Below are 19,323 nucleotides of genomic sequence, written 5' to 3'. Positions count from 1 at the left end.
CTCAGATCACACCGACGGAAAGGGCGATTTTTTGTTCACTACAGTTTCTTTCAATTTGGGTCATAATCATTACACTACCATTAAAAACAGCAAAAAAAAAACTGTCCCCTAAATTTACTTGGCTTAATAGTCTGTTGACTTCATTGGCTGTGTCTTACAAAGAAAGGATCCCCTCCAACACCTCCTCTTCTTTCGTTGAGGGATTGATGGATTCTAATGGAGAGGATCAGATACGGTAAAGTTACGAAAGCTATTTCGTATAGGTCAATTTTGCATCTGTTATAAAGAAAACGTTAACCATTTTATTTTCAGATTGCAAGCAAACGTAAGCGATGTGCTCATAGGCAAAAATCTGAAGGGAAGGTCATGGCGCTCGCTAAGCGCATACGAGCATTGCAGTGAACGCAAAAGCTCTGTTTGCACCTATGGGGAAAGACTATGCTATGACCGCTAGTCGGGCCGTCGGCATTGGCATAATATGCCTGTCGAAGGTGCCGTGTCTCCAGTGTCATTTCCAGTTCAGTGTACAGCAGCTTCCCGTGTGGCTTGCATTGGTGTACTGTAATAAGTTGCTCCATTCTGGTCGTCTATGTACGTAGAGACGTTGAAGGCGCATTTCTCGGCGTTTCCAGACGAAACTGCAATTACAGGCAGGTAAAGTCACGGTATTAATAGATTAAAAAAAGAGAGTGGTTCCACCGATGAGAATGGTTTTCACAGCCTTAAATATTTCTGGCACAACGCAACAGCAATAATTGCGATGCTGGTAGAAATTGTCGAGAACATACCCGTGGCACAAGATACAATGTCGTGCGAGTTAAAAGGACGAGAGAAAAATAGAACACAGTGCTTGTGGCGTATTTTTTTGATAGGACGGAGTCTCATAGCTCTGTTGAGACAGCTATCAGTGGCGGTATTTTGTAAGCATTCCTAAAACGGACGAAGGCGGTCCGTCCGTTTGAGTCGCACGCGATTGGTCAATGTGAGCCGTGACGAGCGCCGCGACGAATCGCGTGCTCACATTGACTAGTCACGTGCGACTCAAACACGGACGGACCGCCTCCGTCCGTTTTAGGAATGCTTACAAAATACCGCCACGGCTATCAGCCATATATATATATATATATATATATATATATATATATATATATATATATATATATATATATATATATAAATATATATATGGGTCATTCCACGCCAACTGTCCCAGTCGGGGCGTTCGACAAAAATCAATTTCTCTGAAAAAATCTGAGAAAATTACGCACATATAGACATTAGTTCTAGAGTATTTTCCCAAAATATTTTGAGCGGCAGAAATTTTTCGGGCACGTGAGCGCCATTTGAACTTCTCGATATGGTGGAAAACCAGGTACGAAAGAAAAATTCGCTCTAAATGGACCATTTCACGCATTCAATCGAAACTTGCTTTTTTGTGTTTTCAGAGCATCGCGCTTTTATTTTAGGACAGTTGCTTGGAGTAGCTTTATATTTTTCACTCGTTAGCGCGTAGGTAAATTTGAGTAAATTGCGGCGTTTTCAGGAATTTTTTTACAAAAGACCATTATAGACCAGATACATCAATTATTTTTATAGAACTCCCCACAAAACGTAATATCTCCTAAAATTTTTGTTTTGCCTGTGCGCGGCGCATAGGCTCTAAAATAAAATCTTGAACTTCGAAAAAACGCTACCTTGGCCTATGTTCAGACGTCTGCAGCAGCCTAAGGTGGTCCAAGAAAAAATAAGCAGAAAAGCGCATACGATTGAGAATCACAACAACTTCGTCCACAGAAAGTTTAATCGAAGTAGTTTTAGTTTTAGTCAAGAAAATATTTTTTTTTTGATGTTTAGTCTCACCATTGCATTATTTTGCTATGGGGGCAATATAAACCGACTGAATTTACTGCATAAAAAAAAGAGGTAGTGTATTCGGAGCACATGGTTTTCAGTTCCTTTTGTTAGTACTTTATAATGTATATTACATGTCAAGGAGATGATAAACAGAGGTAAAAATATAACAATACCAATGGCTTAGATGCCGCAATTCCCCAATAATGAATCGCCTTACTTATTGCATTGTTTACGCACACCGGAGGCGGCGGCGGCGGCGGCGCCAGACAACTACGCCACAAAAATAGGCTGCTGTGATCTCATAACGGCTGTAAGCAGTGCATGTTACCAGACAGAGAAATTCTACTTTACCTAATATCTGCTGCCTGCAATCATCCAAATAAGGATGTGAAAAATAGCTTGGCATATCCCGTCCGTAGTGTCGCGGACGACGGACGGAATGCGTGAATACGCGGCGCGTCGTCACATCGTGCGCCGTTCGTTGCGGAATACTTAGATGAACTCCGTTTGGATCCGCTATAATTATAAATGACCACGCTCACGCCTCCTTTCTTCGGTTGACATGAACTTTGAGACTTCACTTATTTTGACGCCAATTGAATCTCGGAGCCGCATGCAATAACTAACGCGATTCATTATTGGGGAATTGCGGCATCTAAGCCAATGGTATTGTTATATTTTTACCTCTGTTTATCATCTCCTTGACATGTAATATACATTATAAAGTACTAACAAAAGGAACTGAAAACCATGTGCTCCGAATACACTACCTCTTTTTTTTTTTATGCAGTAAATTCAGTCGGTATGTATTGCCCCCATAGCAAAATAATGCAATGGTGAGACTAAACTTCAAAAAAATTTTTCTTGACTAAAACAAAAACTACTTCGATTAAACTTTCTGTGGACGAAGTTGTCGTGATTCTCAATCGTGTGCGCTTTTCTGCTTATTTTTTCTTGGACCACCTTAGGGTGCCAGAGACGTCGGAACATAGGCCAAGGTAGCGTTTTTTCCAAGTTCAGGATTTTATTTTAGAGCCTGTGCGCCGCGCACAGGCAAAACAAACATTTTAGGAGATATTACGTTTTATGGAGAGTTCTATAAAAATAATTGATGTATCTGGTCTATAATGGTCTTTTGTAAAAAACTTCCTGAAAACGCTGCAATTTACTCAAATTTACCTACGCGCTAACGAGTGAAAAATATAGGCCTCCCAAGCTCGGCCAGGGGGCGCTGCGTCGCACGCGTTTCGCCGCCTTTCTTGCAAAAACCGGTCGCTTCTCTTCCCGCACCTGCCTTTTGACTGCGCAGTACACTCTAACTGCGCTGTCTCAGCACGTTCACGCGTACTGCACGCGTTGTTCTCTGCTCGCCGTGCACGTGCGGCTTCACGTGTCGCTCGCTCTTAAGGTTTTAGAAAGGTCGCAGAGATGGAAAAAACGTTTTCACGGTGGGAATCTCACCAGAGTATTGCAGGTCGTCAAGGATATGCTGTTTGTGCGAGCGCTACGCGCGTGCCGATGCTTAACAGGCACATTTCTTTGACATGAATAGGGAGGTGACTGCGCGAGTTCTGTAATTATGTTACCGGTAAAACGCACCTTGCGGCAGACGTGTCTACTCGGAGCTGTCAGCAAACATCCACCACGCTTTCGCGTGCGTTTTCTATTGATAACTTTTCAATTGCTTGGATGCCAAGTTTGTCGTGCGGCTTTAAATTTATTATGAGCTCAGTTTGAAGAGCATAAATTTACATCTCCCCTGTTGAGTCACTGGCTGCATTGCAATGCGCAGTGTTCAGTTTCATGAGAGTTTCGCTTTTGCCGAGGTTTGCATCGAATGATAACAATGTCGGATCGCAAGTTTAATGTCACCTTGGATTTTTTTACAGCTCCCTTTGACAGCATAATGATACGCGCAAAAAAAAAAAAAAACATCTCATGCCCACTTCGACCATGCATGTTTCTTGCAGAGGCGTGTTTCATTTCGAATAACATCGACGCCTGATCACGCACCGTGTTCGCTGATTCTAATGTCGCTTTGGTTGTTTCGACAGCTCGTATGGTCAGCATCATACTATATACAATACCCACTGGGATCGCGCATGTTTATGATTATGCCGAGATTTGTGCCCGACGATAAGCGCGTCTGATTTCGCGAAGCCATCGAAAATTTAAATGCCGCCTTGGTTCTTTTTTCAGCTCGTTTCCAAAGCGGCAGCTGTATATTGCCAGCGGCTCATCACGCGCATGCAAGGCTATATATTACGTGCCGAAAGCACGATATTATTATCAGGCACGCCGTGGTAGGGGACTGCGGATTAATTTCGGCCACCCGGGGTTCTTTAACGTGTACATAAATCTAAGTACGCCGGTGTTACTGCATTTCGCTCCCATCAAAATGCAGCTGCCGTATTCGTGAATCGAACCCATGACCACAGGGGCGGATTATCCAGGGTTCAAAGGGTTCAAATGAACCGGGCCCTCCGGTTTTAGGGGGGCCCCCCAAGGGCCAGGAAAAATGGCCGACTTCGTTGTTTTGTTCGAAAAAGTTTAACCCTTCTGCTGGATTCCCCTGATTGAAACAGATTATCTATTTAAATAATCAATACACATGCTTCTAAGAGGTTGTTCGTTGCATAACGTGCATAATCTTGAAGTCGGTTCACAGTTCTGCAGTCTGTGGTAAAAATCTTTCACTCGCCCAAGACCATGCATCGTTTAGAGGGAAGGAGCTGATCCAGCGGATGGACACACAGAGCAGCCTGACGAGGATTTTAGCAGCTACGGTCCAACACGCAATGCGAAGGCGCATAGAGAGTGGTTCCTGTTTGAAATATCGTTTAATGCGCTGAATGAAAATAACCGGTAAGAAGCTGACGCATAGGTATGCTATATTATGGTTTCATTATAGTGTAAACAACGCACCATGAAATATTTGTATGTTAAGGAACTTCCTGATAACGCAAGGACTCCGAAGGAGTAATGGTTTGATTCTTTCGCTTCTGGCATTGCCGTTCTGTCTTAATTCCTGCTTGGTGGTTTTATAGGGGAAACTTAAGAGACCATCACTTGGTAAAGGTTGTGCACAGGAAATATCTACAACATATATCCACTATATGGCCGCCAGCAGACCCTCACCGCAATTGCTTGAGCGTTGTGGTGGGTGTCTTCAACCGACCATCACTTTTGAACTTCTTTTACGCCATGCCCTGCATAGAACATGCAACCACGGGCGTCTCAGGTGAACATGATGCTTCTCCTCGCCTACCGGATGCGCGCAGCTTGTTCGAGATCATATAACACCGCTGCCGCGCTCAACAATCCACGAGGCAGCACGGCTCTTATTAGGACGCATTCTTCGGTTAAAGAAATTTCGTACGCCTTCACGCTCTGGAGCTTTGTACTCGTCGTTGTCACTGCAGAACAATCGCGTCATATGCTGACCTTAAAGGTAAGAGCTCCAAAATTTACATTCGTGCGAGTATTGGAAACAACTGCAAGCGCATTTCTTATATTTGGGCACTTGGGCACTTTATGACGGCTAACAGGTACAGTGTGCACGTTTCGTGCGAGAGTTGCAGAGCTTTTATTTTCGTTACTTTGCAAAGATTGAGGCACTACCAACATCTTTGCGAGACCCTTGGGAACACTAAAATAATATTCAGTGGATTAGCATTTGAATACTTTTATTGCGAATATATTATTACGCAATGACTAAGTGGGTGCGTTTGCTATTGTGTTGCTTCCGTCATTATCAACTAATTTTATGAATAAGCAAGTACGAGCTTTTCTTACTAACTTATTCAGAGCGGCCGATTTCGCCAAGCCTCGGACATTTTGTGCTTTATTTTTGCCAGCTTTGGAGACTGTCAGTCACCATTCATTGGAATGAGCGAGCATCGCTGTAACATTCACCTGAACCAGAACGCTTGAGAATGCAACCCGTTGCAAAGATATGTGAACCATAACGATATAGAGATCTTATTGTAAAGTCAATTCCGGCTGTATCGTCTTATTCTGCGGACTTCCTTCGTATTGTAGACAGATTCAGATCATGTCGAGAGAGTAATCGGTAGACAGGAAGCAGCAGAAACCCAAACTACGAGATAAACTATCGTCAGTGAGTTTATCGCCAATATCACATTTCTTCGGTAGCGTTTCATTGTCTTGTTAAACTACCGTAATGTTACTCATAAATTTGTTTAGAGAGTATTCTTCATTGTCGCTCTTAGTAAAAAATATTTCTAGAAAAGCACACTTTGAATAAGTTACTTATAGATCATAAACTTGGCTTGCAGGCTCTGTTACTGTACCATATGCCACGGAAAAAGGAGTTTTCTGGCGCTCGAAAGCGCCGTTTGTCAACGGAGAAAAAAAAAACACCTCAGCGACACTTTAGAAAGAATGCCTAAGCTTTCTAGCTATTTTACCAGTCTCAAGAGCTCGGCCAGTAATCCGTCGACCAGTGAGACCAGTGAAGGTGACCCAGCAGACCGTGCGCTCAGCGAAACTGTTTGTTCCGAAGCAGGCGCAAGCGAGGCGCTCTTTTCAATGGCTTTAAAGTCAACAGCCTCAACGAGCATGGTCGGGGAACCAACTTCATCGAACACTGCGATTAAAAGCCCAGTTCTCCAGGGACGAGCAGCCCGACTGAGACAGATCAGCCATTGCCTGATGAGCGTCCTTGCATGACTATGGATCCCGCGGACTGGTTTCCTCTGCGCGTAGCCACTGTCAACTTTTGGTGGGTGGCACAAACCCGGGATGTCTGTGAAAATGCTAGAAACATGCAGGGTGATTACTCTCGCTCGAAGCGCTACATTGAGCCAACTGACGCGGCACCGAAGGGCTACCGCCGCCACTTCAAGCAAGAAATGTTCTATGCTCACCGCACCAACGGCGAAGTATAGTCTTGCGCGAATGGCCCTTCCAAAGGATCTGTACATTGCTTTACCTGTACTCTGATGTCAGCGAGAAAGGACCAATTTTCGGAACCAGATGGGTTCAGTTCATGGAACAAGGCATATGCAAAGTTAAAGACACGCGAGGAAAATGAGTGTCATAGGCAAGGCGTGCTTGACCTGTGCAAGCGCAGAACGTCGGTCATTCGATCCTTTGAAGAGCGGTGATGCGGTGATGTCGATGTCAGAGGGATGTTAGCACATTAATGGCAGTCACGTGTGTGTACAATGACATGGTATAAATGTGCCTTCTTCACAGAAATAAAGATCAGTTGTAAGTCAGCGCCTGCCGTCGTCTTGTCTCCCTTTTGTGTTCGTCCAAACATTCGCGCTGTTTTCCCTCCTTTGAAGAGCACTGCTTGGAACGGGCAACTTACTGGAGAAATGTTCTTCACCGCGTAGTTGCAGTGGTAATTTTATCCAATGATTTACTCGGGTCTCCTCAAAATGGCAACTTCCTTGGGTGTATTGAACTGATCGCCAAGTTTGATCCTTTCCTTGCCGCCCATATAAAGAACTTTGGGAACATTGGACGTGGCAAAACATCCTACTTCTCCTCAACCATTGTGGAAGAGGTTGTAGAAGCCCTCGGAGCTGAAGTCCGAAAAAAAAAAATCACTTGCGCGGTTGCGAGTGATTCTTCTCTCTCTTTCAGTTGATTCTACACCTGATTCGAGTCGGAGGGATCAAATTACAGTGGTCATTCGCAACGTCGCTAACGATGAGCCTGAAGAACATTTTCTCGGATTTTTGCCCATAACCAGTCACAAAGGGGAAGATCTAGCGAAAACAACGTTCGACCTCTTAGAAAATCTTGAAGTTCCAAGACTGTCGTGGCCAGTCATAAGACAACGCGAGCAATATGGCTGGAAAATACTCTGGCATGGAAGAAACACACACGGTGCTTGGACTGCACTTCTAAGTGTCGTATGCATTCCTTCTTTTCGTCTAAACTTCTGGTACAGTTTAGTCTTCTAAGATTTGTCTGGTTCTTCAACGAACCAGACAAATCTTAATGCTGCCCATGTGTCTTCGTCTCCTGATATAGTTAATTATTACGATGACAATCTCTCCACGTGCTCCGCAAGAAAGAAAACGCCCAGGTGATATTAAACACTCCGGAGAGGCTTAGAATAAATATGGCTTGTGTTCCTTGCAGCTAAATCTAAAAAGCGTCAAGTCTCAAGCATGACCAGGTGACAAAGCGGGAAAGAAAGGCGGCGGGGCGAGGGGGGAGGGGCCCCCCTTATTTTTTTCAACCGGGCCCTCCGCACTGTTAATCCGGCCCTGCATGACCACGATCTTAGCAGCGCAACACTTCAGCCTGCTAAGCAGTCACGGCGTGTCGCATGCAAGGCCAATATAAACGCTCAGTGCAAACATGCAGCTTAATTCTGTTTACAGTGAGCCGCGACGGAAAATGTACCGCAGTCAGCTGAATTATACACTTTGTACTCACGGTACGGTATTTAAACTGTGGTGTATTAAGCCCGCATGCTCCGCTGCTGTCACATTACAAATGGTTGACTCGGAAAGCCAGCGCGCAATCTCGAAACGCACAGCGGCTGTCTATTTATTGTAACTTCGGTTCACAAACGAATTCCCTTTCAAATGAGCACGATCATCGCGTTTCTCCCCGTTAATAGTTCGTAATACTGTGTACGACGAAAATTGCTTCAAGGTGAGAAGACCGCGAAAGCATCGCGGCGAACTGCCATAATCCACTCTTGACGCCTCCGTTCCTCGCACTGCTTGCATTGGAAACGGTACGTAGAACTTGACGGGCAATTTTCGGTTGTTCGTCATTTTAAAACTTTTGTGACAGTTCACAATGCAGCAGGACTGCGTACCTGCTTTCGAGTACGATGAAGGAGCGGCACCCATAGCGTGAAAAATGCGAGATAAAAGCCCCGGGGAGCACGTTCTCCGCGCGCGCAATGGGAAAACCAAGCAAGAGCGACCCGTCCGAGCTACCGGAGCTTTCCCCCCTCTCCGCAGGGGCGGTGGACGACGCTGCACAAACTTGAGCGTTGGAGGCCTATAAAGCTACTCCAAGCAACTGTCCTAAAATAAAAGCGCGATGCTCTAAAAACACGAAAAAGCAAGTTTCGATTGAATGCGTGAAATGGTCCATTTATAGCGAATTTTTCTTTCGTACCTGGTTTTCCACCATATCGAGAAGTTCAAATGGCGCTCACGTGCCCGAAAAATTTCTGCCGCTCAAAATATTTTGGGAAAATACTCTAGAACTAATGTCTATATGTGCGTAATTTTCTCAGATTTTTTCAGAGAAATTGATTTTTGTCGAACGCCCCGACTGGGACAGTTGGCGTGGAATGACCCATATATATATATATATATATATATATATATATATATATATATATATATATATATATATATAATATAATATATATGAGTCTTTCCATATAAAGTGTACCAGGTAAATGTTCGACCATCTCCGATCGTGCTGAAATAAATTAGGCTGGTATGTGTGAATGCCATATGTCGTTATTGAGGCGTTATATTTCGGGAAAAAAATTTGTGTTGCCTAGAGGGCGCTTGGAACTTGGGGCACGGAAGTGAGACTGTCTCGTACCTAAAAATTTATATAAAATCGCTAGTTTGAGCCATTACTGTGACATAATTTTTTTCTTAATTTCAAGGCGCTGCTCTTTCATTACTTTTATAGTTCATTCATTTTTGTTTCAACTTTCATTATTTCTCGCTTTTACGAGAAGTCGCAAGATGCTGCATGTTTAGCATTTCTTAGAAAGAGCAGCGACTTTTTCCGCGAGCAATGTATTCACATTGAGGGCTTCGTAGGCCCATATAGTAAGTGATAAAAATACTGCGGGATCGAAAAAAGAAGAAATGTTGCCACAATATTGCGACATATTTGGAAAAATAGCGTTTTGACCCATATTGCGGCTTCATTTTCACAATGTAGCGGTTCAAGTAAAAATATGACTTTTGCATCGTTGTGTAGTATGCTTTGTGGGTATGCGGTGCAAAAAGTTTGAAAAGAGTAGGTTTTGTTATAAGCGTAGTTTTCCTTTGCCTCGCCTTCACTGCATAGCACGTCAGCGGAGGATTCTGCGGGGGCCTTTTCGCAGCAAATAATGCAAGTCATACAACTGCTTGCCACTTATTTTAGTACTGCTGTATATAACGTCAAAAATGGCGATATTGCTAAAATTATGGAACAGTACTACCCCCTTGGACCATCAAAGGGCAGGTAATATTCAACCGCTTCATCGTCCATAGGGGCATAATTATAATGTAGTCAATGGCCTGCATAGCTGTTCCAAGGCGTCGTGTTTGGCTTCTGATAATTAAGATGCATGGTCTTACGCAATAATTAACGGCATAATTAACGTCATTATTAAGCTATAGCTTGTTTAAGTTGTTTTTATGATCTTTCAGGTATAAGCCAACGCGTGCCCTATACCTGAAATATCATAAAAACAACTTAAGCAAACTCTAGCTTAATTCTGCCGTTAATTCTTATGTAACATCATGTATCTTAATTATCAGAAGCCAAACACGAGACCCTAGAACAGCTCTGCAGGCCATTGACTACATTATAATTCTGCCCCAATGGACGATGAAGCGGTTGAATATTACCTGGCCTTTGATAGTCCGTACCGTTCCATAATTTTAGCACTATCGCTATTTTTGACGTTATATACAACAGAAGTACCAAAATATGTGGCAAGCAGTTGTATGACTTGCATTATTTGCGGCGAAAAGGCCCCCGCTGGAATCCTCCGCTGACGTGCTATGCAGTGAAGGCGAGGCAAAGGAAAACTACGTACGACCTTGTGGTTGTTCAGGTGGAAATTTTTTTTCTCGCTTATAACAAAATCTACTCTTTTCAAACTTCTTATACCTCATACCCACAAAGCATACTATACAAAGGTGCAAAAGTCATACTTTTACTTGGACCACTACATTGTGAAAATGAAGCTGCAATATGGGTCGGTCAAAACGCTATTTTTTCCAAATTTGTCACAATATTGTGGCAACGTTTCTTCTTCTTTCGATGCCGCAGTATTTTTATCACTTACTATAGGGACCTACAAAGCCCTCAATGTGAATATATAACTCGCGGAAAAATCGCTGCTCTTTCTAAGAAATGCTGAACATGCAGCACCTTGCGACTTTTCGTCAAAGCGAAAAATAATGAAAGTTGAGACAAAAATGAATGAACTATAATAGTCATGGAAGAGCAGCGCCTTGAAATTAAGAAAACAATTATTTCATAGTAATGGCTTAAACCAGTGATTTTATATAAATTTTTATAAATGACACAGTTTCACTTCCGTGCCCCACGTTCGAAGCACCCTCTAGGCAACACAATTTTTTTCCCGAAATATAACGCCTCAATAACAACATCTGACATTCACACATACCAGCCCAATTTATTTCAGCACGATCGGAGATGGTCGAAAATTTACCTGGTACACTTGATATGGAATGACCCGTATATATATATATATATATATATATATATATATATATATATATATATATATATATATATATTATATTATATATATATATTATATATATATATATGGCTAATGGGCACATACATGCGTGGCAGTGAGGTCGCATACCTTAGCCTTAGTCCTAGCATAGAGATATCGGGATTTATGATTTCATTGCGATAGGAATTATATGGAAACTCTCGACAGGTTTTTGCCGTCGCGGTGATGTTCCACAAAAAGTCAAAATCGAGAACATCGCTCCGCGCATCGCATGTCCTACCCGCGAGTAAAAGCGCGCGAGCGCTGCCGATGAAAGCGGCTGAAGCACAGATGAAACGAGCCGGCCATCTCCGTCGCACGGAGGGCGCATGCGATAACATCAAACCGCATGCGAGGCCTGCCGTCGATTGCTCCTCAAGCAGAGAGGAAACGCCGCGCCCGTCTTTCGCCAGAGGAAGGAGCACGGGGGGGGGGGGGGGGGGGAGCAGCGAACTTTGCTCATAAGAGCGCGGTCGCGAGCGCTGGCACGCGCGCGGTATCGACAGACATCAGGAGACAGCATAGAGTTAGTACAGACTATAGAGGAAAAGCTTCCCATAGAGCCGATGCATTAGAATCTCCGACCACAAGGACGGTGCCATAGCCCCATTACACTAGCCCGCGAACGTTACTGGTTCCTGAGACGCTTGCTAGACTTGGTGGTAGTATTCAGTTTTCATCGGAGTTAATGGAGGGGAGGCCACGTCAAGTAGAGTAAGCACGCGTCACCAGAAAGCGCACACGACGACGCGTTGCGATTCACAACACACGCAATCGGCCGCGGTCTCGAACTCAAGTGAATATGGTGGCGCCATCTAGCAAAAGCGCGTGCAAACACTTCTTCGAGTGCCACGAGTGCTGTGCGCAGTAAATTACCTAAATCTCCGTGAATCTTTCCTCAAAATATTCCAGATAAACGTCAGAATCTGTGCGTAAAAACACCCGAGCCTGATTTATATTTCTAGTAATATAGTAGTGTTGCATAGCGCTAATTTTAGCCTTCTACAAACAATTGAACAGACAACAGGGACAATGGTAGTGTCATGGCGGCGTTCCTGTGGTGGACGCTCTTTCGTCCCAGCTTTTCCTCTAGAGTATGTACTAACTATGGGAGACGGCTCGTAAACTTGCTGTGCTCTCAACGCTTCACGTTGAGAGCAGAGCAAAAAATTACAGTATCGATTTTTTTTAACACGAAAGTGTTTTATGCCAGGGTCCACCAAGACTTCAGTGACCAATTTCCGTCACGGAAATGACGTCGAAAGAATTTACACGATCAGATTGCAAAGAAAAAAAGGTTCCGTCAACGGGAATCGAATCCACGACCGCTCGGTCCGCAACGACAGATGCCGGGCACGATAACCACTACGCCACGGTCACAGACTCTAGAGGCTTTGCAAACGCGCCTTTTATATCTACCACTCTCCCGGTCGGCGGGGTGATATTGCCCTTTGGGAGCGGTAAAGTAATTCGTCATTACTGTTGCCTCCGCGATTAACACCTGCAACGCGTTACACGTCCGTCCAATTCGGCGCGTTTTCAATAGAAGTTCAATTTTGTTAATGCCTTAACACACCGCGAGGTGACGATATTAGCCCAAGCGTCGTAAAAACGTCGGCCTGTCTCATAGCATCACGCTAATCCAAACCAAAAATAGCTATGCGACGCGCGCCTGCCTCACCTGGCTGTTATACCGCAAAAGTGCGGAGAGCTGGGCTTGTTGGTTGTACATGATTAGAAAAAACAGCGCAAAACCACAGGACACACAGGAAGGGAACGCACACAGCACTGAACTCTGCAGAGTTCAGTGCTGTGTGCGTTCCCTTCCTGTGTGTCCTGTGGTTTTTGCGCTGTTTTTTCTAATCATGTTATACCGCGTTCCCCGCTCACGCGCTCGCCCCGAGAAAAATCGCGGCCGGGGGGTGGCACGACGCGCTTTGCGTTTCCCTCTAGTTCGGCCGTGGTGTTCAATTAAAATTTATCATGCCGCGGGTTGGCGACCACGTTCTGCGTCCAATATGCGACGCTCTTCTGGCTATCACACCTCGTTCTCTGATTACGCTTTCACCGTTAACTACTACAGCTACCACAAGGTTTTGTGTAATCATTTAACATGGACGTTAGTCGTCGGGATGGAGATGTACCACCAATCATCAAAGTGGGTGCATCCACGTTAAACGGTGCTATAGCTGTTAGACATCAATACAGTAAACATTCAGTTACTTCTGTAAGGGCATGCTTTCCTTTCGTGTTATTCCGATTCCTATGACGGAGGGATCAACCATCTTTTTTGTACACATTGCAATGTGTATATGTACACATTGCTATTCTAGCTGTCTAGTTTGGGAGATGGTGGTGTATGCATATAAGAAACGAACACATCGTTTTTGTCACTTTTCCAGCTGACGCAGCGGCTGTTCGCCGTGTGTTATATAGTTGACATATCATTGAATAGCTTGGTCTTTGTACATTTCAAATATATTTATTAAAAACAAGTCAACCATTAGTATTTGGGGATGGATAGCCAAGAATAAGCGCAAGTTACACGGTTTTGGCTGACTGTGCCTCAGCAGTGACCATTTTTTTTGAAAATTCTGCTGCAGTTACAGCACTGTTCTTTGCGCAGCACTTTCAAGACATATTTGCCTATTTCTTCAACGTAGCAAATTCATGTTGCACTTCTACTTTTTTGTTACCTAGCTTTTGAAAACGGCCAAATTTAGTAACTTTCGCAGCAGACTGTCCAGTAACTATTAGCTAGAGAAAGTTCATTTTCGGGGCATATGTAGAGCATGGGATTTTCCGTCTAAATTCTCAATTTCATCGATGTGCGCATGCTACTTTTTAAATTATATTAATTTAAATTTGGCAATATTCTCAATATAGTGACTTACCTTGGCCCATTTTCCTGGAAAGCTACTCAAGTTCTGTGGCTGAATTTGCACGTAGAGAAACTAGAGCCCCCGATCTATTTTCTCAACAACAAAACCAGTGTAACCTTCAAACAGCGCTGAAGTCTGAGCATTCTTAGCTTAAAATATAGCAGTTATGGTCTCCTGATATGATTATGCACACGAATCACACAGAAATACTGCAGGAATACTGCGACATCTACATTATTCCTATCACTACAACGGAAACCTTCCTCTAGCGCCACCTAGAAGGACAAAACGAAAGCGTTGAATTTGAAAGTCCCCCGTCTCTCCGAGTGTGGCGCGCAAACCTTTTTACCTCAGGGGAAAGTGTCTTTTCTAACTTCAAATACTTCAAACCACACACCACCATCTGTAAGTCTATTCTTTTTGCCTACCCTCTGCGTCTCTTTGACGGGATTAGACCTTAACGGGATCGCGTGGGGAGTATGAGTTATAGTAGGAGTATGCGCGTTGTCAATGAAGGCTCCTGCGTGCAGCGATCTCACCTGGACTGTCTTTAATACGCGTGACCCCCCAAAAATGCACTGCCCAGACTGTGACCTCAGCTTTTGTACTCCTGTGCAACAGCTCAGAAAGAAGGTGACCCTTCCCTCCATTGAAAATACCCTCTACGGATGAGGTGAATGTCGTCAGCCGAAAAGAAAGGCCAAATCGTCGGGACGTCCCGTTTGTGTGAGTGCGTGTGTTTGTGGCTACTGCGTCGGAGGCCCCTCTCGGGCAACCACGAAAAAGCGAGGGGTGTGCGGCGACAGAAAAGAAGGCAGAGGAAGGGACAGTGCACGTGCGATACGAGCGAACTGAGCACACGTGCGTGGACGAAGCATGTTGTGAATATCACCTCGTTGTTTTTATTTTGTAGCCAAACGTATAATTTTCTAGAAGTGTGGTTAGGTGGGCTAGTTGGCATGAATACACCGCAAAAAGAGCACAAATACGAGACGAAGCACACCTAAAGGAATGACAAGAACACTGTTTTGTACTTGCTGCATATTTATTTAATTAAACACAAAAAAGTGTGCGTGTCGTGAAAGTAAGCCATCACGTTCAACCGCGCTTGTTCTGCTATCAAATTGCTAGATTAGGCTACAAGCGGAAATTTGGCAGTATACGCTCGCTCCGACCCGCCGCGTATGCACTGTTTAGCTTGTGGATGTTCGTTCGATTTCCACCTAAGACAGGCACATTTCCACGGCAGCGTTTCCCGAAAGCACCGACAAAGCAACTCCGTCGTAGTGTGGTGACAAAGCAACTTCGTCGCAGAGGGTGTTGGCCCTGGCGCCCACTTTGCAAACACCTGTAAAACTTCTCCTTCCCTGACTGCTTTTCTCGCTCTAAGCGTGTTCACCCATCCACATTCCAGCGAAGGTGTAGGGTGAGCACCAACGTACTTCAGGAATGTCACGCGTCATTGTAATTTTCTTCATCCACCGAGAGAAAGGGAAAACGAAAGAAAGGAAAGGCAGGGATGAGTGGCGAATGGGAAAATAATTATTCGTCTGTTAGTCTGTGGTTGAGGCTTTCCTGTGGAAAAAAAAAAAACTTGTTCGCATATGCGCAGTAACTATTTTGCAAGCCGTCAGTTAGCGAGCCATATTTCCCCGACTGCAGCGAAAAGTGCGGTTGGCTACGTGAGCTGTAGCGTTCCCAGCCGCGCGCAGCAAAACAAACGTCACGCGTCCCGACGCCTACTGAAGTTTGAAAACAAAATGATTTTAAGTACGTCGTCTTCTGGGCGGAAGATGCATTTGCGAGCGTAATAATTACACTCGCATAACGGTAACACATCTGCTTTGCGAATGATCATTGTATTCTCGAAAATCATTGATGTGACTGCCCCTTGCTTGTTGCAGTGCACGGCGACTGATCTAGCAGAGTGGTAGCAAGAATAAAGCTTGGACTGCGCGAAATAGTTAAACACGTGCACAAGTTACGCTATATGAACTAAAAACCTCTAGCAAAACTAAATTGAGCAAATAATCCTTTTGCCCATGTAAATCAGGTGATGTCTTGTTTTCTTGGCACCCTTTACAGACCAGAGCGCGCGACGTAGCTCATTTACCGTCTCAGTATCGCCGGCATCGGCCGCCATAGACACCTCGTCGAAAAGCTGAGCTAGTTATCGGGTGTCGACTTTGGGCCTATACAAATAGGTTGGGTTTTGCCGAGAGTCTTTACATATTTTACTTTTCAATACTCCCAAAATGACGCAATTCGCATCTGTGTTACTACTTGTGCTCTTCGCTGTGGTGCTAGGAGGACTCGTTTTATAGCTGAAAAAATTGCCTCATATATGCTTCGCTAAAGCTGAGCAGTGCATGCCCTCCAAGTATGTATGTCGCGTTCCTTGACCTCATCTTCCTCTCTCTGCCTACTCGCCACGCTTGCACCACAGCATGGCCGATGTCATCCTAATCACCGTTCATATTCTTCAAGATTTCAAATAGATATATGTAACAAATAAAAAGAAAGCGGCGCCCCGTATACATCTGTTTAGGGATGCATAAGGCTCATAGTATTTTAGCTGGCAAAAAGGCAAAGCCCTTCCGTCGTTCATGCGTATAAAATCACCATTTTTGGCTTACTGCAAGGCACGGAAAAGGGGCTTTGTGAAATGATAGCCAGGAAGTAGTGGAAAGGAGTTTTCTGGGTAGCTTCTGAATGTAGCGACATAAATATCAAGCGGACCATGTGCGACGCCCGCATTACATTTACCGTCGAACCAAAGCTGGTGACAGTGGCGAAATCTCTAATTAGTATGCACGTGCACAAGGTCAGGGCTGTTCCACGGGACCCAACACTGCCCGTGTTCAGGGCCACTGACGAACTTTCTCGAGAAGTTACTGCACAGACGAACGGTCTTCCACTCTTTTTTAAAGAGGGAGAGAAAGAGTCGGTTCAGAAACCAAAACATTATTTCCAGCAACCCTTGCGGCATCGTGGCTCAGCGCCTAACCGCTCTATTGTAAATAATTATACGAGGGACTCTGGTCATACTTTTCCAGGAGAGAGAGAGGCACCTCTTTCTGCACAGTTGCACGGGACTACAAAGGCTCTCTGGGCCGCGCTCTTGTTCTTTCTTTTTTTGGGGGGGGAGGGGAGCGGGGGGAAGGGCGTCACGCACTTTTGAAACGTTTGAAAGCAGATTGTGGAAGCAGCGGCGCCCCTGAAAACAATGGATTAGTTGCAGCAGGGACAGTCTCTTCGCCGTCGCATGCTGCGACATGCGGAGAGCACATTTTCCGTCCTTTTTTCCAAACGTGACTTGGTGGCGTCTTCTGGTGGCTCAGAAAGAAACTACACTGGAGTGGGACCGCCACCTTAATGCATCTTCCATGAAATTTCTACGATGTGGCGAAACATTTCCCCGTTTTCAGAGAAAATGGCTACAAGTTTAAAATGGTAAGGATAGGATGCTCTAGATTAGTAAGTTTACATAAATTTGCCAGTGCTATAAGTGCGCGAACACAATGACACAACTTTAATTCTTTGACATAGCCCTTGTTTATACCGGCATTAGGGTTTGGGCGACAGGTTCAAGAGAGAAATGTTTAGCTCCAACTTTCTGCGTCAATATCCTATGATCGTCCTGCAAAATTATTAACAATATGCTTCTGAAACAATGATCAACAGTGTAAATGACGGTATTTTAAATTAGCTCACTGTGGCTCAAAATGACATTGCGTGAAGTGAGTGCTTCGAACAAAACAGTTAACGTAAAATATAGGTTCTCACCGTGTAGAGGTGTTTTCATGCCGTAAACGGTTTTCAATATTCTTGCAGTATATACGGCGCCTTCGTCGTCGCTGCAGTTCCACACAACCTCGATGCCATCGTATCTGCCTTTATTGGATGCGAACACAGAGACGTACGCCAGTTCACCTTGTGGGGTCACGGATGCTGTGGTCAGTCGAGCGGGGCCTGTAAAAGGCACACACAGAAAATGAGAAATCATTCCACTTTGTGAAGGTGGATGACCAACGAAGCAGTAGCACATCGTACTGGATTAGACTAGGTAGAAGTTCAGTGCAAGATAGAAGCTTGAAGCGACGAAAAATCCTTGTCAACACGGGGTGTCGCTGTACTAAACGTTTCAGCAAGCGGTCTTGTCTTCTTCAAGGCTGCAACTGCCCGCCCTAGCGCGTGTATGTGTATTCTTCGTACCCTTTCCCTCAAGAAAACTGCACCCTCCCCCGCCCCTCACCCCAGCCACTTGTAACACAGGAAACAAAATGTTTAGCCTATAAAACATTAATTAGACCAATAATAGAATATGCAAAAAAATGTCTGGGATCCTGTCTCTGTTACAAACGTATCAAGACTTGAAAAAATTCAGCGTCTAGCAGTCAGGTTTATATTCAATATATATCGGTGGACGGACTCTCCTTCTCGACTGTGCGTACTAGCAGAACTACCCACATTGCAGGCTAGGACTAAATATAAAATGCTTAAATATCTTTATCGAATCATTAACCACCATGTTCACATAAGGTATGGAGACTATTTTGATATTCTTCGCAGTAAAACACTGCCACTCAGTTTAAGTGTATCTTCTTCCCAAGAGCTATCAGCGAACAGAATTCTTTGTCGGGAGAAAGCGTTTCATGCTCATCCACTGATTTATTCTTAAAACACATAGCTCATGTTCTTTGTAACTAACATTGCTTTATTTGCCTGTATGTGAGCTGGTGCATTTAATTATATTATCTGGTTATATGTCTCTTGGTGCTATTAATTTTACCCCTTTATCTGTTTTGACAACACAAGATAATTATGTTCTATTTCCAGACTGACTGTTATATATTTATTTTACACTCTTCTAATAGCCCTGTGTAAGGGCTGAAAGTATCTGTAACTAAATAAATAAATAAACAAAACAGGAGAGGTCGGGGAGGGCAAATGCGGAAATGGAAAATTGGGTGTGTGTGTGTGGGAGGGGGGGGGGGGGGCGTTTGAGATAAGCTGGCATGACGAATAGAAGACATGCGAAACTGCTTGGTAGTCAGTCAACACTGGACACCGGGAGTTGCGGCGATTGTTCAG

At 44.3% G+C, this 19,323-nt stretch overlaps 1 protein-coding gene across 1 annotated transcript in view; it reads right to left on the bottom strand.

The window, feature by feature from the left end:
- Positions 1-273: 273 nt before the first annotated feature.
- The window catches only part of LOC119392307 (uncharacterized), a 120,165-nt gene continuing 101,115 nt past the window's right edge, over positions 274-19,323 (bottom strand). The window contains exons 11-12 of the mRNA XM_037659677.2: positions 18,016-18,201; positions 274-638 (exon numbers count right to left, since the gene is read on the bottom strand). Coding sequence (XP_037515605.2) covers positions 520-638; positions 18,016-18,201 — 305 coding nt within the window. The 3' untranslated portion in view covers positions 274-519. The remainder of the gene's footprint in view (positions 639-18,015; positions 18,202-19,323) is intronic.

Source organism: Rhipicephalus sanguineus, chromosome 1, assembly GCF_013339695.2.
Source record: "Rhipicephalus sanguineus isolate Rsan-2018 chromosome 1, BIME_Rsan_1.4, whole genome shotgun sequence".
Lineage (NCBI taxonomy): Eukaryota > Metazoa > Arthropoda > Arachnida > Ixodida > Ixodidae > Rhipicephalus > Rhipicephalus sanguineus.
This window is presented reverse-complemented; position numbering and strand designations above follow the sequence as displayed.